The sequence below is a fragment of the Anopheles coluzzii genome, chromosome X (assembly GCF_943734685.1).
Source record: "Anopheles coluzzii chromosome X, AcolN3, whole genome shotgun sequence".
Lineage (NCBI taxonomy): Eukaryota > Metazoa > Arthropoda > Insecta > Diptera > Culicidae > Anopheles > Anopheles coluzzii.
In genome coordinates this window covers 9,492,942-9,516,939 of record NC_064669.1, presented here as the reverse complement: position 1 = coordinate 9,516,939, position 23,998 = coordinate 9,492,942, and the positions used below count along the sequence as shown (strand labels likewise).

The following is a 23,998-nucleotide window of genomic DNA, read 5'->3' as shown; positions in this document are numbered from 1 at the left end:
GGGGGTGGTTTTCACGCACAAATGTTTGCGCTAAGCTACGGCGGTGCGTGTACACAGCAGGTGTACCGGCAGCTGATGCACTAAGTGTGAGGGCCCGGACCACCCGGTTCCTTAGGCACTGGACGGCCACACCGCGCTTTGATATATATAGTGCGAACATCTCACCCTCTCTTCCTCCCTCCTAATGCCGATTACCAAAGTGTGGCGCGTGGTGCACCGCGTCGAAACTTAATCACGAAAACTTAAGCCTACTAACAGAGAAGGAAGTTCGCGCGGGGTAGTAGCAGGTAGCGTGTCCGCTGCAATTGCTTTCAACTGTCACCGCAGAGCGGTGACTGATATATTGCGCAGCAGCAGCAGAACGGGATTGGTCGTTCTTTTGCTCTTCCGCGGTTTCGGGTTCGTTTTAAAAACTCTTTAGAAAGTGCTCAATTTCTCTAAAAAACGTAAAACAAAAAAATTACCAACAAGATTAGAAGAGAACAAAGCTATAACTAACATAACAACGCAGACCTAAACGCAAACCCCACGCATATATAGGTAACAAAATCTGTGGCGCTGTTCAGCAGTTTTCAGTGTGTTTTTTTTAAGTATTCGAGAGGTGCATTTGCTTTCCGTTTTCTTGCTTGTTCCGCTTTCGGGGTTTTTTTTGCGCAGTATCAGCGTCATCTATTGCTTTATCGTTTTTTTTTCGTTCTTCTGCTTTTTATAACTCTTACATTTTCTTTATCTATCAAGTATGTATATAAATTTCGATATAAAATTGAGCTCTTATCGTGTATCGATAATGTGTATCTCTCTTCTACTTCGCTCTCTTTTTCCTTTTCTATCTCATTCCACTTTCTCAGTGTTTAGCTTGACGCCATTTTGATGTTTCTTCCTAGTTACTTCCACTCCGCTTTCCATTACAGTTACACGTGTTTGTATGTGTATGGGTGTACAGTAGTGTATTTAGGATCGAGAGCAATGCGTTGTAATGTTTGCGATAGTTACGGTACAGCTGTGAGATAATAGTATGTGTTTATGCATGTACAATCCACGATCGGATTCTTAACCTCCACACGCCGGTGTACGAAAAAGTGCGTTCCGTTTTAAGCTATCCTTACACAGCATCCTACCATAATCCGATGCCCCGAAATTAGAGGATGTACAAATTGTGTTGATAAACTTCATTATTTCTCGCTAAATGTTGTCTCATCCTTTTTTTCAATTCATGTATGTGTATATAGATATCCTCTTATTGGGAAGTAGTGGACTAATCTTTCATTGGTCGCACATTTTAGTCCAACTATTGTTTTTTTTTTATTTTCTACAATCTCTCTCTGTTTTTATTACTTTTTTGCTGTATTATTCTCTTCCCACTAATACTCCGTGTTTCTCTGTCTTAAGTTGTCCTAACCTAAGCAATAACCGTTGTCAGACTTTCATGTTTCAATACACCAATGTACCAAACAAATCAACTAAATCGAAAAAAAAATGCCGTGCGCCGTGAGTTTCACTTCTTTTCAAACGTTGGAAGAATATTTGCGCATTTATTTTCTCTCTCGCACTTTTGCTCCTTCTCTCTCTCTCTCTCTCTCTCTCTCTCTCTCTCTCTCTCTCCTCTTTTCTGTGCTGTACCGATACACTATCGCGTCCATAGACACCACCTGCAATGCGATGCTGCTTAGTGGATCTCTCTCTAGTGACTACTGAGCAGGATGGATGATCAAGCAGAACATAAAGAACAAATCTATAAATAATTTCACCCAAAAACACACACACACACACTAGCGGATATGGTTGAAGTGTTTGAGGCTTAGTGCTCAAAAAGTTGACAGTTGTCAAAATGAAAGCCTTCAGTGTAAGCGTAAGTACATTGCATGTGTTGTTGGTTAGCAACATTATGGAAAAGAGATCCTGTGTAACGATAATGAGCCAATTATTATTTGTGCGTGGGTGGGGTGTGTGTGTGTGTGTATTATCGTTCCAATAATTGCACATTCAATTTAAACTACAGTGGAAACATAGACACTCTTCTGCTTAGTGCTCAAGTAAGCTCTTCTTAGTAGCTCTTCTCGGAAAATCTCGGATTTGCAATTAAAATAATTTGCCGTTAAAGTATCGTAGTAACTATGGGCAAAGTACATACTAAGACATCTAGATATCCGTTAGTAGTACACATCCTGATACACATTCATACAAAAATCGGGAACTAATAATGAGGAATCGGAACCAGTGGATGTCCCGCTAGACCAACTTGGTAAGACCAACTTGGACCAGCACTGTGACCAAGTAGCGCTTTTAGCTCGTAGCGCACAGGATGCCACCATAAAGATGGCAATGAAGGTCGCATTCTACGCTAAATATATACGACTACCTGCGCTGCTGCGCTGTGGAGATTAGTAGTATAGATATAGTAGGTGGTAATTAGATAGAATATATTGTTAAGAACCATCAAGAAAAACGTTCTGGACATGAGATGTAATAGACTACGCTCTCCTTTTCTCTCCCCTCGAACTAGCTCTCTCTCTCTCTCTCTCTCTCTCTCTCTCTCTTTCTCTCTCTCTCTCTCTCTCTTACTCTCTCTCTCTCGCATTTTATAAACTCCATATAAATACAAAGAAACATGATAAAACTTATCGACACAGACAACAAATCTATAAATGTGATATCCCTACTAGTAATTATTGGTATAGTATATCATATACTGACGCTTCCGTACGCCATCTTACTATTCTTTTCTCTTTCCTTCTTCCTTCTCACATCTCTACGCTCTTTTCTATATTTCTATCTCAATTCTGTCTCCCCCTTTCTCTCACTCGTTTCTTGCGCTCTCTTTCCGCCTTTTTATATCTTTCTTTTTATCTGCTCTCCAACTACCCTTCTATATCGTTCTTTTTGCTTTCTGTTATATCATCTTTCTCTCTCTCTCTCTCTCTCTCTCTCTCTCTCTCTCTCTCTCTCTCTTTTTTTTTTGAGCTCATTCGCAAGTCTGCAATAACTGCAATGAATCTGGACAACTTGTCTTGCTTTCTTCTTTTTGACCATAATCCTACCTCAAACTCATTACCTGCTTCATCAGATGCGTATATGGGTATGTGCCTTATTATACTCTTACCATCATGTTCTACCTTAAATGGTTGCAGCAATAGTAATGAATAGTAAGATGAATAGTAAACAGGGGGGGGAGGGGGGAGAAAACGGAAAACATTAGTTGTCCTAAGCCGTTAGACGTTTAAGTATGATGGCGTAAAGTATTAATTTAGCTTCTTTCCTTTCAACCAGCGAGCGATTAGATAAAAAAGGTAGTATGTGCGTCGACAGGTTTTTTTCTTCTCTCTTCTCTCTTTCTCTCTTTCTCTCTCTCTCTCTCTCTCTCTCTCTCTCTCTCTCTTTCTCTGTTTGATAGATCGACATCGCTCTAGCTCTCTTGATCTCCGATCCTTCGGACGACCCATTATTTTCGCCATCCGCACGGATTTGGTTGCCATGTTTTCGAGTGTCGAAGTACACACGGCCTCCGTAAGTGTTTACGCTCCGTCCAAAAATATGCCCAGCAATCTCGACGCCGGGAGGTGTGCCATTGTTGCACCGAGACCGGAACTACTACTGGAGCTTACACTTCTTCGTTCCATATGTTTTGCATTGCTTTCTTTGCACCGGTTCTTCTGTCTGAATCGGAGCTTACGTACCTCTCATCCACCCACTACATCCTACACGCGGTATATCTGTACATAAATATATTTATATACTATATATATATAATCTATATATATCTTTTTTATGTATATTTCTGTATAGGAATATTCAATATCTGTTTTCATCTTATCTTTCTTTTTATTCTCTCTTTTTTTTTATTTATCTGCTCATTTTTATTTTCTCGATTTTTTTTTGTTTGTTCTCTTTGCTTTCGCTTTACCTCGGTAATTTCCCAGAGATAATGGAACACAGTACTACCGGTGGTAGAGATAGACAGAGAGAAAGAGAGAGAGAGAGACAGAGAGAAGAGTGTCTCTTCACCGCATTTGCCCCCTTTTTTCCTTCTTTGCGCACTGTCCTGCGCTGGACACACACATACTACTTCTCTAGATAAATCTTCTCGGCACCACCATCACACCCGCCATTATACCATCACACCATCAGTCCCGGAAGCCAATTTTACGTGCGTCTGTCTGTATTTTCTTTGTTAATACAATATTTTATTTATTCTTCATTTTTCTTGCTTTCTCGTCGTCCCTTACGCTTCCGTCTAATGGTAAATGCTTTAGATGGTTCCTGTTTTTCTGCTTCTTCTTCTTCTTCTCTTCTTTTTGTTCTATAAAAATAAACTGCTTTCGTGTGTGTTGTGCACGTTGTTTTTCTCTTCTCTTTTTTTCTTTACTTTTGGGATTCGGTCATCATTTGTTTTTGTTTCGAAGGTTACAATAATTGGTTTACAGCTCTCAATGCCGTGGTTGCATCTGTTCTGCTGCCTTTTGCGTACATCATTACATTCATTATAGTTATTCATTTTCTTTGTTATGCTTCTCTCAGTGCGCGCACTCTCTCTCTCTCACTATCCCTCTTTATTCTTCGTTCTTATTATTTTTTTCTCTTTCTCTTTCTCTTTCTCTCTCTCTCTCTCTCTGTTCTTTCTCTTTCTCTGCCACTTTTAAGCCGAATGGTGATAGAGTGTTACTATTAATTAGTTATCATTATTATTCGTTTGCTTACGCGTTTTGGTACCACGCTGCTCCCGCTCCTCCAACATATTTTTTTTTTATTTCGAGGTTTGCTCTTTTACGCAGTGTGTGTGTGTGTTATCATTGTAGATTAACATATAATATAGATATATATATTTTTTTCATAATAATATTTTCACTCTTCTTTAACGTTTTGTGTTACTACATTTTCCATATGTTTTCACGTCCCCTTCCTTATGTTTGATTAGTTTGAAGCGCCTTGGCAAATTGTTTTACTCACATCCGGTTTCTTCGCTTTCCAACTCTTCCCCATATATAATCCTGTGGACTATTTGTCTCATACCGCGTACCGGCATGTGTGTGTGTGTGTGTGTTTATTCCATTTGCTCTTCTTGCCCAGTCGGTTTACATCTCGCTCTCTAACTATGTAACTATCTATCTAACCCTCGCTGCTAAATCACTTCTTCATTATCATCATGCTCATCACCACAACGCACACACATTGCCGGTCCGCCTATCCGATGTATAAATACTCTCCAAAGAACAAAATAAAAATAAAATAAACTATACACAGACAATAAAAAATAAATTACTTAGTACCTTTGCGCGCTCAATGACACCATAAAAGAACAAAAGCGATACACCTGCGTGTTCATATGACTGTTTAGAAAGAAAAAAAAACATCAATTGCTAGTATCACTGCTACATTTCGGCTTTGCTCCTAAACTTTCAACCGGCAGTGTGTTTGAGGGTGTGTTTTTGAGGCAGCAGGACGCCGGGACGCAAATCACCTGTGCTCGTACCTACCGAGAAACAAAAACCCCAAAATTTCGTACCACTTTTTCACGCCCTCCCACAATTCACTAATGTCTTGCTCTCAACGGAATCAACCAACAGAACACAGCAGACAAAAACTCTTTCGTCTTGTTTCGCTGCCGGGTTGCATGTAACGTGACTTTTTCCATATTTTTTTTAACTTAACGGAAATAAAAATAGAATTTAACAAATATTTTTAAAAGAAAACTGGACCGCTCCACCCGGTGTGTCGTCCCAGTGTGTCCTGCTGGCTACTGTTTGTTTTTCCTTCTTTGCTTTGTTTGCCCTCTAATGCTCTTTCTCTCTCTCTCACACACACGCTTCCTTTCGTTTTTCGTTTAGGCATTTAAACTTCAGTTTTTAAACACGTTTTGCTATACACTGTGCGCGCCTTCGCTCCTTATACGCCACACACACACATACACACACACACAGATCATCCTTGGCTTGCTAATATTATTACTTTTTAATTATTAAAATTCGCTTCCGCCCCCTCTTTCGCCATTATTGCCGCTATCTGAGCGTGTGAGTGTGTGTGTGTGTGTGTGTGTGTATGTGTGTGTCTCTCTAATCGCTGAAAATGGGGATGAAATATTCTTGCTAAGTTGTGTTTGATGAGTGAACATGAGAGTTTCACCACGTCATCTCATCAAAACCGATCTGAATCTCATTCAGTACGTGTGTGGGCGTGTTGGTGTGTGTGTGGGATTAATTAAGGGGATTAGCGAAACAATGACGGATAAATCCAACAATGGTCGTCCCCATCCCCAACACACCACCGGAACCCGAACAACAAATCTCATTCTGTACGCGTGTGTGTGTGTGTGCGATTTCACACTCTAAAATGCTAGTTCATGTAAACCTATACACTATTAAATTAGTATAAAGCTCCGCTCTTCTTTGCGTGTATGTGATGTTGTTTTTTTTTTCGTTTTAATAATATACGCGCCCTGCCTCATATGTTCTGGAAAATGCGCTTGTGCTCATTATGTATGTAAATGTATTGGGTGTATCGCTGCCCGCCCTGCTCCTGGCCACTCGCGCGGGCTGTGTTAACTACGATTAGAACCGCCCTCCAGCATGCTCTCATAGGACGATACAAATTGTAACTGGGATGCTGTGTCGCTTCGTTTTTCTTCTTCCTCCTCTTTCTCGATATTTTGCTTGCTTGAAAGCGAACAAGATGAGCAAATATAAAACTTAAAGATTAATTTAAATTATTTTAAAAACATAACTTAATTACACGCAAGTCAAAACAAACAAACAACCTTTGCCGTGTTGTGCTCTCTTTCTCTCTCTCTCTCTCTACCTCTCTCTGTATCCCTTAGAGTCTTACAGAATAACACGCAAAACGCTCCGGCGGTTTCCCCATGCGCTTCCTTTTGGTTTCTTTTCTCCTCGTGGCGCTATGCACGGGCGCTAATGCGCCCCAAAAGCTCTAAAAGATTAAAAGCCTACAACTACAACACAATGGAAACAAAGGCAAACAAATTTAAAAAAAAAAAGTACAAAAATACAATCGAAACAGTATCTCGTGCGCTCGTAAATCACAAATGAAAACGGTAAACCCCACAGAACAGACTGGCAGGCTCCGGCGCCATACGCGCCCTGACCATTCGAGCGGCTCAACCAGCAACGATCGTACAACGAGAATTGTGTGTAGCTTTGAGCGATCCTCTCTCTCTCTCTCTCTCTCTCTCGCTTTCTTCACCGTTCAAAGGATCCAAAACGTAGTGTGCGGGCGGATGATATCGGTCTTTGCGCCGGCTGTATTGCTTCACAGTTGTTGTTCCCAGTGGCTTGGGGGGGTTCTTCGGTGCCGCGGCACACACACATCCTATCGCTGGAAGATGAAATCGTCCGGGCTGTACGAGACGGAGTTGCGCGGCGACGACGGCAGCGTCCAGACGAGCGACGAGTTGTCCGAGTTGTCGGTGGTCGTGCCGGACGTTTGGCTTTCGCTCAGGCTCTCCCAGATGCTGCGGAAGTCGGGTATGTGCTCGCCGCCGATCCCGGTCCCGCCGGCGCCGGGCGAAAGGTACGGCTCGTGGTGGTGGTGGTGGTGGTGGTGCTGCTGCTGCTGGTGGTGATGGTGCTGCTGCTGCTGGTTCGTGCCGGACATGTTGTTGAAGTACTCGAGCAGATTGTCGATGATGAACTGGTTGCCCTCGAAGTCGTGCTCGCTGCCGATGCCACCGAGCAGCCCGTTGGTACCGCCGCCGCCACCGTCGTTCAAGGCACTGGACAGGCTTCCGCCATTCAGCAGCGTCCCCTGATGGTGCGGATGGTGCAGATGATGGTGATTGTTGTGCTGCTGCTGCTGCTGCTGCTCCAGATGATGGTGATGGTGGTGGTATTGGTTCCCGTTTAGCAGACCGTTTCCGCCGCCCCCGAAGCCTCCGATGAGGGAGCCCGCACTGCCGGTCACGCTCCCGGACAGGCAGCCCAGGCCCGGCCCGTTGCCACCGTTGCTCGCCCCACTGGACGATCCGGACCGGCTCAGCCCACCACCACCACCGCCGCCGCCGCCGCCGCCGCCACCCCCCGGGCCAATGCCGTGCCCGGACGAGGACGTGGACGAGCCGCTCGAGCTGGTGGTGCTGCTACTGCTGCTGCTGCTACTACTGCCCCCACTGCTACCCCCGCCGCCTCCGCCACCTCCACCACCGCCGCCCCCATTGCCGCCAGCCGCGCCGGAGGCGGTGGTGCCGGCCCGCGTCGCAATGTGCTCCTCGATCAGCTGCCGGGCGGTGTGCACGTTCGTCGGCAGGCCGGTAATCTCGAACACCGACTCCTGGTTGCGCTTCGGCGTGATGATGTACGTGTTCGTCTTGAGCTGGATGTTCTTGATCGTGGCCCCCTTCGGCCCGACGACCAGCCCGACCACCTTCTGCGGCACCCGGATCTGGATCGTGATCTCGTCCGGCATGCTGTACCCGAGCATGTTGCGGCTTTCCGCGAGCAGCGCGATCGCCTGCTTCTTCGACGAGCGCAGCGTGCTGAAATGGTCCGCCGCGGACAGTATCTCCTGCTTCGCCCGCGTCACGTCCTCCTTCGTGCCGGTGATGACGAAGATCGGCTCCTCGCCCCGGATCGGCGTCTTGATGAACGTGTTCGTCTTCGCCCGCAGCGCCTTTATCTTGCACCCCTGGCGGCCGACGATCTCGGCCACGTGCTCGGACGACGGCACTGGCACGCACTCCGTGTGCGACTTGTACTTGACCGGCCGCTCCTCGAGCTTGCCGCTGCCGCCGTTGGTCGTGCCGTTGCTGGTTATGAGGTTGCCGCCGCTGCCGCCGCCACCGCCGCCACCACCGCCACCGCCATTCACTACTCCACCGAGGCCCCCGGTCGGGCCAACGGTACCGTTGGTGCTGCCGCCGTTCGCCGCACACACGCCCGTCAGCCCGCTGACCATCGCGACAAACGTATCCAGCACGTTGGTGGCGGCGGCGGCGGCGGCGGCCGCACTGGTAGAGTTGGGCGTCTGGTGGCCCGGGGCCCCACCACCGGTGCCACCGTTGGCACAGCCGCCCAGATGGTGATGGTGGTGCCGATCGAGCAGCCCACTGTCCGGACCGGCGGCGGCGGCCAGGGACGCGAGCGTGTGATGGTGATGGTGCAGCCCACCGATGCTGCCGAGCCCGCCGGCCCCCACCAGCCCGCTCAGCAGGCTCGTCGCGTCCGCACCACCGGTGCCGAGGTGCAGATCGTCGAACTGGGACGTCAGCTGGGCGAGCGTGGTGGCCGCCGTCGCCACCGACAGCGACTGCCGGCTGTCGTCGAACGCGAGCGAAAAATCGTCCATGCTTGTGCTAGGCAGTTTTGTTGCTTTTTTACTTCTCTCTCTCTGCTCTGGTTGCTTTAGAGTGCTACGAAATGCTATTGCTCTTGGTTCCTTGGAGGTGTCGCCTTTGGGGTTGTGTACGCTACAAACAGGCGCTCCTGCTCCTCCTCCTTCACGCGTTCTCTTTACACTAGGTTTATTGTTTCCGATTTGGTTGATAATACACCTAAAATGGAATAAGAGAACGGGGGTTTATTAGAAAATTATGATTTTTTAAACATGATTCTTGTTTTGGGGTACACTTTTATGATTCATAAGACGAGTATGTCCTACGGTGCCGAGGTAAAAAGCAGAGGCGTTTAAAATAACCGATTAAAATAACAGAACCAACAATCAAGAAGGGATTGTGACTGCAAAATGGGTAGTTTGGGTAAAGCAATCAAAGTGTAGCGTAAGCCCAATAAAGCTTTCCGTCGCTATGTGAGCCACGTGTTAGGCAAATATTGAACAATTGCACACGGAAATAGGCTCAATGGAAACAGGCACGAATAGTACAATTGATTTTACGCTATATCATTGAAAACTGCCGTGGCAATACATCATATAGCAAAAAATTCAAATGTTGGCATCTGGTTGACTCCAACGACTTCTTCTGTGTCTGAACTAGTGATGGGTAAAGTTCGCAAAAATCCGGAGTCGACTCCGGAAGGTAGGTTCACCCTGCATTCTCCGGAGGCGTTCGGAATCGTCCGGAATCGCCCAGAATCGCCCGGAGTGGTCCGGAGTCGATCGGAGTCGTCAGGAGCTATTGGAGTCATCCGGAGTCGGCCGGTGTCGGCCTTCAAAACAAAGGCCTGTAGTCGGCCTTCGAAACAAAGGCCTGTATACGAAGTACACGCGTAAAGTGAAAGACAAAAAACGTAACGAAATGAAATGTCTGATCACAGGCTCATTAAACCACACGGCTCCTGTTGACTCCGACGGATTCCGATTCTGATCGACTCCGGCTGACTCCGGCTAACTCCGAATTACTCCGTGCGACTTCGGGCGACTCCGGACGACTCCGACTCATGGTTCTAGTGGTTCCGATTTTTCCGGAGTCGGAATCGGACTAATAATAGTCGGAGTCGGATCGGAATCGTGGGTGTGCTCCAGAGAGCACATCACTATTCTGGACGGCACCGGACGATTCCGGCCAGCTCCGAAGAATGCTGGTCGAACCTACTTTCTGGAGTCGATTTCTAAATCTTCGCAGTTTGGATTGGATCTGGACTCCGGAAGGTAGGTCTGTCCAGCATTATCCAGAGTCGTTTGGAATAGTCTGGTGTGATCTGGAGTCATCTGGAGTCGTCCGGAGTCGGCTGAAGTCGTAAGGAGTCGGAGTTGTCTGGAGTCGTCCAGAGTCGCGTGCAGACCAATGTTAATCTGCTGAGGCCTTTAATCTCCGACTCTGACTCCTGTTGACTTCATCCGACTCCAACCGCAATTCGTATAAAGAAAGGCCTGTTTAAGAAGTGAAGTCGTTAAGCAAAAAATACCACAAAATTAAATGCCTCCATCCGACTTCGATTCCTGCCGGCTTTGGGCGGAACTATTGGTTCCGATTTTGTCTGAGCCGGAACCGGAGTAACAATAGCTGGAATCGGATCGGAGTCGTGGGTGCGCTCCACAAGTTTGGATAGGAGTCGTCTCCGGTGTTTTTGACCACTCCGAACTTCTTCCGAGCAGCCCGATAAATCCAATCATTACGACCAGTTCCAACCGAAACCTACTAGGTTCATCATTTTGAACCTAGTTCCGATCGTTTTGGTTGAGGAACGGAACGAACCTATCGAGATGCGCTTCAGAACGCTTCGATCGATGCGTCGGCTCAAGGAACAAGGACTTCCGGTAGCGTGTTGCTAATACGTCTCGAATGTCCGGCATGACCGCGTAGAATTTTACATTGAAAGAAAAAAGAAGAAGTAGTTGGATTCCTCTCATAACTCCATACTGATGACACTTAATCCAGATAACATCACTTTTGGAGCATGTAAACATTGAGTTTCGCGAAAAAGAAAAAAAATCAAAACTCATCAAAATATGGCTAGTAACTTCACAATCGAACTTCACGATCTTGGCACAACACATTGAGAAGTTAAAATATCCCAGGTACATGATGATGGAGATTCATCAATTCTGAATACGGGACTTTTAAACACAGGAACCACACCTCACCCATCGACGTTATTGCAAATTGCAAGAAGTATCAAACCCAACCGTTTCTGGAGGAGAAGTCCACGTCCGGCCATATCTGCGCAGCTGCACGATCTCCGAGGAAAAGAATGTGAAGATGCATAGGCTCCAGGCGAGCTGCTCCCAATATGTGTGTGGTTTGTGCTGCAGCGGGTGTTATTCGGAGAGGACTCACAAACACATACCGCCGACTTCGGAATGGGTTTTTTTTTTTTGCTGCAGTTGATGGCCATAAAACCCTCCTCCACCCCAAACCCCTCTCTATCTACCCTTCTGGAACAGCAATGTGTTTGCGAATGGGTTCTCGATCGCTGGATTGCTTCACGTTCACGTGCTACCCATATGGAAGGGGCTGCTGGTAGGGTTCGGCTGAGCACGTTTGATGGAGGGACTTTGGAGAGACATTGGTTGATGGTTGAGGGTTTTAAGCATCGGATGTTTTAAAGCTTTTCAAAAACATTGGTTCTTCAAATGTCGGGATGTCCTCTTCAATGCTCCAAACGCTGGTAGTCGTCGGGATGTTTCACACTATACCCTCTCTACCCCTCTCTTAACCTCTCTCACTCTGAAACACTCACACACCTTTGTGGATGATGCCTGTTTTGCGCGCGGATATTAACCGACAGCCGCGAATCCGCGAAACAAAGGCCCAATATATCCTCTACCGATTACGCACAACCCGATGGACACGGGGAACATGCACACAGCGACAACGGTTGCTTGTGCTTCACTTCACATTTAAGGACAAAGGGAGCTGCGGCGTTCGCAACCGATTTAGCTCCGCAGCCCTGTGAGCGGCAACTCGAGGGGAGAATGCGCGCATCTCAATCTCGCTTCGGAACCTTCGCCTTCGAGTGTTTCATTCCAAGTTTGCTTCTTTGTTTTACCTTTTTGTTTTTCTTCTTCTTCTTCTTAGCTCTCCTGATTAATCACAGACGGCAAGCCACACTCTCTGCCTCATTCTCCTCCTGCTCCACCACCGGCCCGCCGCGTAGGGGCAACACACCACGCTCAGTTAATTTCGGCGCTTGCTACCCCGGTTCCTTCGGCGTGCGCACTCCTAGAAGACACGGCAGGGGCCGCGCATATTAACCGAATACGCACCACCGCGCTCTGTATGTGTGTGTGTGTTTATGTGTGTGTGTAGTTAACGTACCGAAAAACGCACCGAAACACTAACCCGCCGCACGCAACCGAACTATGGCGCAGATCCGTACGCCTTGACAGCCATTGTACGAGTGAGCGACATACCGGTTGAGTCGACGCGCTGCTGCTGCTGCTGCCGGTTTCTGTTGCGTGCGAGGAGAAGCAGCAGCACGTTGCCGGTGCGCGCGCGAAACACGCTCGTCGGAAGCCTCACACACCAAACCAGCCGTGCTGGTGCTGTCCGTGTTTTGGCTCCGGCAAAATCAGACCATACGCGACACGACCGTCAGATCCGGTAAGGGTAAGGGAACTCGGGGCAATGCGGACTCGCAAAGAACTGCTGCGGCGGCAGAGCAGCGTAGCAGCAGCTGGTTGCGGTGGTAGTGGTAGTCGTGGTCCCTCCTCTCTTCTCTACCGGCACCACACCACGACGACGACGACGACAAAAAAGCAGCTGGTGTGCGCGCGCTGGGAAACGAATTGCGAAGAGGAGGGGGGAGGGGGGGGGCAAAAAAAAGGGAAGGCAGCAGTCGACGACGAGACGTTGATAATTAGATGTTTAACTCGCTCTTACGCACATGCACACATACACACACACACACACATGATGTGGATCATCTCTTGCACGCGGGGCGAGGGAACGTGCAGAGGTTCTTAAGGCCTTCCTGATGGGACTCGGAGGGGTTTGGGTTCCGAGAGGAAGGAGATGTGATCAAAAAATGCAACAACCAACAAAAAAAACACAACAAAAGGTGCATTCGATTGTGCCAGTGAAATGAAACGAAATCTTACTTCAAAATACCATCCACTACCAATAGGACTCTCTCTCTCTCTCTCTCTCGCTCTTTCTCTCTGCAGACCCAAGCAGAAATACCTTCACATCGCACAGCAGCAAAACAAAAAAAAGAACAAAAATCGCACTGCCCCTCTTCTTCTGTCGCAAATGCTAATGCAACTCTCCCATAATTTCGCCTTGAGAACGCATCACACACACACCCCTGCCGGGAAGGTGATGCCGGTGATGTTGTTCTGGTAACGCTGCTGCTGCTGCTAGGGCCGAAATTGCCAGCAGCAGCAGCAACAGCGCCCCGGCAGTCTGTGAAAAGCACGTGGTTTTCTTCCGTTTCTGTCTTTCCGATTGGGTTTTTCGTGGTGCGTCTTTCGTTCCTTCGTTTCTTTTTCACCTTCCGAGGGTTCCATCGTTGTTTTTTTTGCACCATTGCGTCTCGCTTGCGCTGCCTCCTCGCCGCCCCACCACTGCTTTTTTCTCTCTTTCTTCCACATGGGACCCGTTTCCCATCGGGAAGCAGCCGAGCGAAACAGAACAAACCCCCCCCCCCCCCTTCACCTCCTACAGACCCGGGCTGGAGAAGGAGAGGAAGAGCTTAGGATAAAAAGGAAACGACGCTAGGAGCCGCGCAACACACAGACACCGAGAAGGAAGAGAGCGCCCCGCGAACAGGTATACGAGGCGCGGGACAGAGTTTCTAAACCATTTTTTTATTGGCATCGGAAGAGATTGGTTTATGGTAAAAAAAATAAATAAATATTCGAATGTGCACCTCATTATTCACCGCCTAAATTATGATTTTCAACAGCTGTCATACATTGTATTCACATGAAAATAAAGTTTCAGTTCCTACAAATGATTTTCAACAAATCACGAAGAACTGTCAAACTGAATCCAACATGAAGCGTGTTAAAAATCATATAGAAAACCTGAAAAATTACTACAACATTGAGTTTAGTAATCAAATTACTCAAATTACTACAGCTTGAGAGATGTTTTCCAGCAACTGCCATCAATGTTGTATTTTCATCACAATAATTGTTCAGTTCTTCGACATGATTTTCAACACTACTGAGACTGGATTGAGTTAGACTGTTCTTTGGGTTGTGTCGAACATCATGTGTAAGAACGGAAATTTTATTGTGATGTCAGTACAATATGCGGCAGCTGTTGAAAAACATCTTGCAGGTGGTGAATGATGATGTGCACATTCGAAAGTGGTTGTGGAAAACCGTGTATTAAGGCCTCGTAGACAACAGAGAAAACAGCTTCCATTATCCGGGTTGTATCCATTTGACAATGGACTTTCGCCATATTGGATTACAGCAATTGTGTACAAACAAAGATGCATTTTAATATTGTTTTGTTCTCTTTTTTCTGTTCGAAATGTGTCTAAACATGTTTTAACCTTTCCTGACAAAATATGTGTGCTTGAGCCAAAACAAATCAATCGTTCATGAGCTAATCTGCTATGTGATCGACCCTCGACGTTTGTTAACATTTTTCCAGACTAGGCTGAAAATCTGAGGCTAATTTTGCGAGTGATTTTGTATGAAGTGACAAAATGATTTCAGTCGCCAACTGTCAAACTTCATATAAAACAGCTGACTAGTATCGTAAAAGCCCCCAAAGTAGGAAAGTTACAAAATGATCCATTATAGTATTTTTTTTAAAAGTCATCAAATGCTACAGATTGTTATCTATGAGTTATCTGAGTAATTAGTTCAATTTTGAGCATATAAATTGTTGTTCAGCCCTCCTTCAGCACATTACGCCATTAATGCTAAAATAATAATAATTAAAAAAAAACATTTCAAATTAGTTTGAGAAACACTGACCGGCGCTCGTGTGCGAAACTCTTTCGGCCGAAAGGTAAGCAACCCCGACCTCTCTTTTGTTTAACCTTGGACATGGCATCAAACAGCACTGCTTCGATGCTGGCAGATAAGGATTAGGATCAGGCTAAAGCTTCAGGTCCACCCTGCAACGAAAAAACCGATCCTCAGGCAAGGCCCCACACACGTACCGCATTCGAGCCGCCCAAGCAAGATGTCCTTCGCAGAGAGGCAGCGCTGCTCCTGTTTCCTCTTCAACAGGCAAACAGACAGACACCTTACCGCCAAAGAAAACGAAGACAACGTCTTTCCAGTTCTCTCCGTCTCTCCTTTAGTGTTGCCCTTCGTGCGCGCGGCGTTTGCTTTCCTTTCGTTTTTAACATGTTTTGCTCCTCCGCGGTTACTCTCACTTTTAAGACCGTTTACGGGCGAAGATGACGACGAACGCGACAAGCAGAATGTGTAACGTACACACTCACACGCACGTCAAACATCTTTTTGGCAAATGATAGCAAAAAAACAAACGCCGGCACCAAAGCAAGAAATTCGCGAGAAGAACTGTAGCCGCCTCGCGTTGCTTAAAATACTGCACTCATTTGGGGCGTACCGTGAACGACGACGACAGCAGGGAGCGACAAGCAACGAACCTAGGTGGATACACCTATACCGGATAGAAGAGAATGAAAGGATCGTACATTATGGTACACAGCCCATTGCACATTAGGCTGTGAGGTAACGCGAGCAGCAATAACAACCCTGAGAGCCCTTGGGGGTCTCTCTCTATGCTCGGAATATGAGTGTGTTGGAGAGTTCTTCCACGATCGGCAATCGGGGGGATTATGCAAAAAAACATAGATGAGGAATGAGATCGCAAAATCAAGAGCGATAACTTAAAATTTCTTCCGTTCTCACCAAGACAAGGTGTTGTTGGCGGCTTACAAGTTGTCGATGCATACCTAAACCTAAGGTCTTCTAGGGTGAAAGAGAAGATTACCTATAGGTAATGAGGAAAAGGTAATGGAAAGGCTATAAAATCATGTAGACCTCGCGCGCTTGTTTTTGTTTCGATCTCTCTTGGATTCCAATCGTCTTGCCCTTGGTATCGTTACCCACAAGAGAATCGATCTGAACTCCTATTCGCAATATCTCAATACTCCATAGACATAACAATGCTGAGGCAAAGTGTAAACTGAACGCGCAAGGCTTATCTGAAAATTGGTATTACAAGGTATAAGGGCTGGAAACATTACTGGAGCGAATTCCCGAAACCGCGAGTAATATCCAACGCCGATATCAATGGCCCAAGCCAAGTTGGCAAGAGCCTATTTCAGACCGGTCACCATTTTCCATACTTTTACTCTTTTATAATTTGAACTGCTGGGTTTCTGGACTTCAGAGCACACTCTATAGACATTAACAATCCAGAAGCGGAGTGTCAACATGGTATTACAAGGTGCAAGAGTACTTTCCTTCTGGAAACGTTGCTGGAATAAATTCCCGCAATCGCGAGTAATATCCGACAACGATACACACACCGATATCAATGTCCCAGCTATGTTGACTAATGCCTATTTCTCACAGGTCACTGTTTTCCAAACTATTACGATTTTAAAAATTGAGCTTCTGGACTTCAGAGCACACTCCATAGACATAACAAACCAGAAGAGGAGTGCCAATGAACGCGCAAGGCTTATCTGGAACATGGAATTACAAGGTACAAGCACAGTTTTCTTACAAGCCCCCAGCCATGATGGCTAGAGCCTACCGTGTCACAAACTGAACTTCTAGACTTGAGTTCTGGATTGTTATGGCTTGGGACTGCCGAGATATTGCCGTACAGTGTCAATGAACGCGCAAGGCTTATCTGAAACATGGAAATTACAAGGTATAAGCGTATGTTTCCTCTGGCAACATTGCTGGAGCGAATTGCCGAAACCGCGCCAACATTCGGGCTACGATACACCCCGCGCACCCATGTCAATGTCCCAAGCCCTTGCTGGCAACAGCCTATTGCACCCATGGCGCAATGTTGCACACTTTTGCGCGGGAAAGTCAACGAACGCAACACGGGCGGGCGGTTAAAATTGCTGAGGGATAACCTCTGGTCGATATCATAATTAGACCGACGCACCCCAACACATGTCGAGGTTGCACCACACCCTTCCCCGTTGATGGTTCTCCCCTCCCCCGGGGGAGAAGTTCGAAAACACCGGGCCGGCATTAGCACACGCGGTAGACACAAGACGGAGGTCCGACGGGCAGATGCAAAGCCCGAAAGACGTGCAGCGATGGGATACTGTCGTTGCAAAAGAATGCCCAAACCCTCTACCTGCGTCTCGGTTCCGTTTCCCAAACTTCAAAAATCGAAACAACAACAAAACAATCATCTCAAGACGTGCCCACCACTGCAGCGCGCAGGGGTTAACTGCCTCTACCTTTACCTTTTTATCAGAAAAAATCAACCCCGAGGGATGTTTGTCCTTACACAAAACACTGCAAGAAATGTCCCTGCTCTGTCTCTCTCGTTCTTTCTCTTTCTCTCATTCATAATATCTCTTTTTCTCTATCTCTCTCTCTCTCCTTCTCAGCTGTTTGTCACACAACACCTTTCGCAAGAGCTTACCAGCAATCCCAATTTCCCTCACCTCTGGACCGGCGTTCTTGAGGCGTTTTGTGTACCGGTTACCTAGGGACAAAGAGAAACAGGAAGAGATCGATAGAGAGAAAGAGCGAGAAAGGGAGAGAGTGCGAACACACCGGGAGCCTAAAGATGCCGATTGTTTGCCGCGAACAGATGTGTGGCAGTTACACGCCGTTCGGTTCGGGCCTCGAGCGATCGTTCAATGTGCCAACAACAACCGCTGCATATGCAGCCGGCTGCTCCCTCTCCTTCTGTATTTCCTTGAGCTGCTGCTGCGGCCACCGGTTACGTCGCCGACCAGCGAGGCCTCATTTTGGGAAACCTTCATTTACCGAGCGTACCCTTCATTAAACTTAAAAAAGAAAGGAGAAGTGCGTACACCACAGCCGGCCCCGCGCAGCACACACTTCCATCCAGTGCCACACAGTGGCGGTGGTGCACAGGTAGGTTAAAGGTAGTACACTAGATCTCCTGTGGTCCCTTTTCTTCTCCTGCATCAGCTCTCCCGAACCACGGTTGTCGAGCGCGCGCACATGGTGCACAACAGGAAGCAGGAAGAACCCCGAGCCCCGAAAACGCAGCTGGCTGCTGCACAGCAGCATTTTGTCCCCGTTTTGATGTCTCTCGCTCGTCTTCTTCAGCTCGGTTGCGCAGAAATCCTTCAACAAACAAAGAAGAGTCCGAATCCGAGCACACGAGCAGTTTCTGCATCATATGTTCATGTCAAAGTTCTTTCAATTCTCGCCTTCCGTGAAGTTCTGGATCCGCAGTACACGCCACACTAACTTCCAATGATTGGGTCGTCCCATTTAGTGGGGATGATACATGGAGCAACAAATCCTAGCATAGGACACCGAGACACAGGTGTGGCCCAGACAAAAAGTGCTCTACTGGGTCTTGTGGGGTCTGGTCTCTCTCCTCCCCTTCTCAAGCTAGTTTTTCTTTGTCCCTGGGAGGTTTCGCGCAGCAACCAGCGTCTTTGTTGTCTGGCGAAGTAAGCACAAGCACCAGGGAGGAGGGTGGAGTTGCGTGGAGTGTGCTTCTGTGGCCAGTCTACACACCCTCTGTTGTCTTAGCGGACTGCTCCATTTTGCTCGGTGAACTTCCGGGCTGCAGGACTTTGAAGTTTGCGGTTTGGTTCAGGCGATTTCCAAACACTTCGCAGGAAGTGCGATAGACAAGCAAACACATGAGAGACAGCAAAACGAATGTGAACCACTCGCGCGCTCTGTGGGCAGCAGAAGGGGGGATTCTTGGGAATGCATCGAACCTTCCCTCCACCCACCCTCCCGCCCTCTCTTTTTGCCTTATTGTTTCAGCTGTGTCCCCGTGGGGCAGTACACGCGGAACGGCAGCAACACCAACGCTGCAAAAATCCAACGAAGCACAGCACGCATCTATCTAGCTCGCCCCCCGCCAGCACATCTCATCCCGAGAAGGGAGAAATGTACGGGAAAGCAGCCCTCCCCCCCCCATTCGAGCAGAAAACTCGGCACGCGGCAGCGGCGCACACACACACGCACACCGGCGATGGTGAAAAATGGTTTAGCATTTCCTTTTTGGTGCCAGGCTAAAAATAAGTTGCAAATGTCAATTTGCGTTACAGGTTTTGCATAGTTTTGGCCGCTAAGTGTGTGTGTGTGTGTGTGAGAGAGAGTGCACGCACCGGCACGCCACCGGGTGCACACGCAACGGAGCCCTTTATCTCGGGCTCGGACGAGGCAGGCGAGCAGGGCAGTGCGGGACACCATGATGGAGTACCTTTGGTCGCGCGCGCGCTTGCTCGCTTGTGCCAGCAGCAGCAGCAGCAGCATTGGCACAACTATTTTGGCTCATTTCAAGGTGATGGGACGTGCGCGCACAGCACACCACTGCATCCCAGTAGGAAGACGGGATGGGGGAATCAATTAGAGGGCCGAGGGTGACGGCTCTACCCGACAACAGTGTGATTTGCGCATCCAGGCATACATGACTGTCGGGTTGGGGTGGAAGTTCCTAGCTCTAGTGGGCTATTTGGGCAGGGAAGACATTGGAGATCTGCTCCAAAAAGGCTAACAAAATCACCAACCAGAAACAACAACTTCAGCTTCTGCTGAGTGGTTGACGAGACACACTCCGGGTGACTCATGCAATTTGTTCGTTATTGCAAGAGAATTTCAGTTCTAACTTCAACATTCCAATACATCTTCAACACCGTAACTATCTATCACCATAACGCCGTGGTCCACGGGTTTTGACGACCCAATTAGTGGTGTGCTCTCTGGAGTGCCGACTCCGGCAAAATTGGAACCACCACACACTCCGACCGGAGTTGGAGTCATCCGAAGTCGTCGGGAGTCAGCCGGAGCTGTCCGGAGTTGTCCGGACTCACACGGAGTCGTCTGGCGACAGCCGGAGTTGTCCGGACTCGAAGTCGTCTAGAGTCGGGCGGAGTCGTCCGGAGTCAACAGGAGTCGAAGTCGGAGAAGAAATTCCTGGCCACAAAAGTATTGGCTGACTCCGGACGCGGGTCGACTCCGACTCCGAAAGTCTCCGGCCGACTCCATACGACTCCAATTCCGGACGACTCCGGATGACTCTGGATGACTCCGACTCTGGAAGTCTCCAGCCAACTTCGGACTTCGAACCACTCCGAGCAATTCCGAACGGCTCCAGACAATCCCAAACGGCTTCGGATAAAGCTGAGAATTCCTCGGATAAAGGCATCATTAGTTCCGGGAGCATCATTAGTTCCGAATGCTATTGCTATTGCTGCTAATCTCGAGTTATTTCGCACGGGAGTTCCCCAGCTTCTTCGCGAGATGGACTCAGGCAGACATTCGGGATGGCTTTTGTTCGCCCGGTGCCTATACGTTCCCCCATGCACTTTTAGGCAGCAGCAATATCCTATTTCCAGAAGGATCTATGAGCAAGCCGGATCAACCGGATGCACTCCTGGAAGTGCTCAAATCCTAAGGAATACCTTCCGGGACATGTTACGACTATTAGCAGCACGACTGGCAGAGTCACTAGCAACTCTCATCAACGCAAGATCCTGCGAATCTCTACGATCATCCTAGCGTCTTCTTGGGGTGGAAGGAGGAACACAAACCGTCCCGCTTTGTTTCTTCTCTTCGAGCAGCGAAACACCGAAAATGCACAACTAAAAGCCACGGAACAAAGCATCCCACGGCCACCGAAATGCGGTTACCTGAAACGGTAAACAAGGAAAAGAGAGTCTTCCAGAAAACACCTGCCCTTCCTCCCACCCCCCCCAGATGTACACTGCCCATGTACACCACCATTTTGTATTTCTCGTTGGAGACAAACACCAAAACAAACACACACACACACACACACACACACACACCCTGAGGCCATTGTTTCCAAGAATCCTGCTGCTTACCTCCTCCCCAGCCGCCCTTAACGCGAGCAAGGATCAACGCGCCGTGAGAACTCAAGTCGCGCAAAATAAACAGCGCAAGGAAGACGACATCGGTTCATCGGGAGGGTAAAATTCCGCGGAAAAGAGGACACAAACACACACACGGAGAGATGGGCGTTCTGTTGTGTCTCGGAATCGCCCCCCCCCCCCTCCTCCTTTTCTGTATTGACGGTTCGGGTGGGGTTTGGACAAGGAGGCAAGCCCTGAAGGGAGTTGTACACCAAGTCTGGACCGCCGGGCTGGCTGCCCTCCAGGAGTGATGTGGGGACCCACCAGCCCATGCAACAAGGGGCAACCCGGGAGAGGGAGGGGGAGGGTGGGAGGGGGGGGGGGTTCGTTGTTATGTATATCACCCCACCCCCTTCCCCCTCTTCTCTCTTCTCTCTCTCTCTCTCTCTCTCTCTCTCTCTCTATACATAAAAGACGGCAAAAAAACTCACACAAACACATACTCCAAACGTTTGTATTTACTACTAGGGTGACTACTGAGCTGACGTGTGTGTGTGTGTGTGCGCGCAGACGCTTCCCGTCACGTTTTGCACAGCTTTTCACCGAGCAAAAAGGGATGTCTTTGCGTGAAGAAGCAAAGGTTGGGGGGGGAGTGGGGGGGGGCACAAAAAGGATCAACTTCAAAGTGTATGTGTGCGTGTTGGTAGGCGGCGACGTAGTGTTGTGCGGAGGGGCGCTCTTGTAGGGTGTACGCACACACCACCACCACCACATTCCCCGCCAGCCTGCTCCACACCGAACAAAAGCAAAGCAAGTGAAAGAAGGAAAAGAAAAAGCTTCCACAACACGGGTGTGTCTGGTGTGGCTGGCCCCTAGTGCGCCGGTACGGTTCGTAGAGCGAGAGAGAGAAAGAGAGAGAGTAGCATACTCTCTCTCTCTTTCTCTCGCAGACGGGTTGCTGCCTATGGGAAGACCGGTAAAACAAAAACCCTGCCCAAAGGCAGCCGGCAAAAATGGAGCGCATTTTCCAGGAAAAGGACACCCAGCCCCACACACACACATCCATACATTGGGCTCGCTGTGCCCGTTTGTGTGTTTGTATGTGTGTGAAGGATCACTTACCGAATTTTTGGAGGAATTTGTGCACACCGTACCTGAGCAATTCTCGTGTCACTGGGTCCCTGGGGGTTGCGTGATGACGGGCTCCGGAAGGACAGGGGTTGATAGCAGGAGGATGTCCGTTCGGCCGCTTACTGATTGCTGTCACCCGATGCACACACACACAAAGACGCACCGGTGTGTGTCCTTGTTCACCGAAACGCGCACACACAGACACGCTTTTTCCTTCCTTCCTCGCCGGGAGGTGTAGCCAAAGAATCACAATTTCGTGCTCGTGGTGTGACACACACGGACCGGCGTGTTGGCTCCACTCCACCCCCACCTCCCAACGGAACGGACGACGACGCAACGCACACCCAACAACGGAAGGGGGGGGAACACAACACTAAGGAATTGGCGAGCACAGCCAGACCCACACTACGCACACACACACACACACTGGCTGGGCGCCGGCCGCTCTGCTGCGGCGTTTGTGTGTGTCTCTCACTCTGTGTGTTCGTCCCCCCCGGGGGCCGGATGAATCCTCTTCTACGCACCTTCTGGGGTGCACCGACTGTGTCCGACGAACTGGCCCCGCACACAACAGCCAACAAAAAACGATGGCCCCCCCCCCCAAACACTACACACGACAAGCAGCAAAATGCACGCACGCACAGACACACACACAAAACGCACGCACGCACGCACGGGCAGTAGGTAAGGTAGCGCGTAGTAGTAAGCCGGGACCGCACACGTCAAAACCAAAACACGGAAAGAAATCGGATGGCCGTCTCTAGACACTCTGCTGTGCACTGCTGCCTGCCTGCTGTAGCCTGCTCACTGGGGGCGTCTCTGCTTCTAGCGCGCGCGTGGTCCGGGCTCTCGAAGCGTCGTCGTCACTCTGCCGTGTGTGCGAGCGCGCGCTTCCCAGTCCGGGCGGTTCGGCGGTCCCGTTTCGCTCGCCTGCCTCGCCCGCCTCGCTTGTGTGCTCCCCTTTTCGCGGGTGTGTGTGTGTGTACGCTGCGCGCGTTCGCTATACAGGCGCGAACGAGGAACGCTCCTGCCGGCGGTTTCCTTCTGTGTGTGTGTGTGTGTGTGTTTTTTGTTTTATTGCTACTTCACACGAAACCCCCCCCCCCCCCCAATCCATATCCTTCTTCTTCTATCATTCATCGCTTTCTCTCTCTCTCTCTCTCTCTCTCTCTCTCTCTCTCTCTCTCTCTCTCGCAACCATTCTCTCTCACTCTCTTGCATCCCGTTTACAAGAGGATTCTATACAGAATGGCGGCACGCACACACAGACGCAATTGGACAGGAGCAGGAGCGCGCGCGCGCGCCCCGGCATCGCTATGAAGACGGTATCCGCGTGTGTGTGTGTGTGTGTGATGTTTTTTTTCTGCGTTCCGGTATGTGCGGATGTCAGATTCCTGCGAACTACCTGCGCTTCGTGTGTGTGTGTGTGTGTGTGAGTCGGTAGGTCGTTGTTTCCTTTTATTTGCTCCTTTTTTTTTAATTCGGGAGCCTTACCGTCTCGTTCCGGTTTTTTGAGCGAGTATGCGTGTGTGTGTGTGTGTGTATATGACAAGAAGGGAGGCAAGGGGGAAAGTGTTCGT

The 23,998-nt window shown here is 48.7% G+C and overlaps 1 protein-coding gene across 1 annotated transcript; it reads right to left on the bottom strand.

Annotated features, from left to right (window-relative positions):
- LOC120955936 (uncharacterized) lies at positions 1 to 18,262 on the bottom strand. The gene is made up of 4 exons (XM_040377195.2): positions 18,247 to 18,262; positions 17,897 to 17,959; positions 12,659 to 12,857; positions 1 to 9,493 (listed from the first exon to the last, which is right to left on the bottom strand). Exons 1-4 carry the CDS (start codon positions 18,260 to 18,262, stop codon positions 7,318 to 7,320), a joined length of 2,454 nt encoding a protein of 817 aa, XP_040233129.2. The 3' UTR covers positions 1 to 7,317.
- Between the last annotated feature and the right edge of the window lie 5,736 nt (positions 18,263 to 23,998).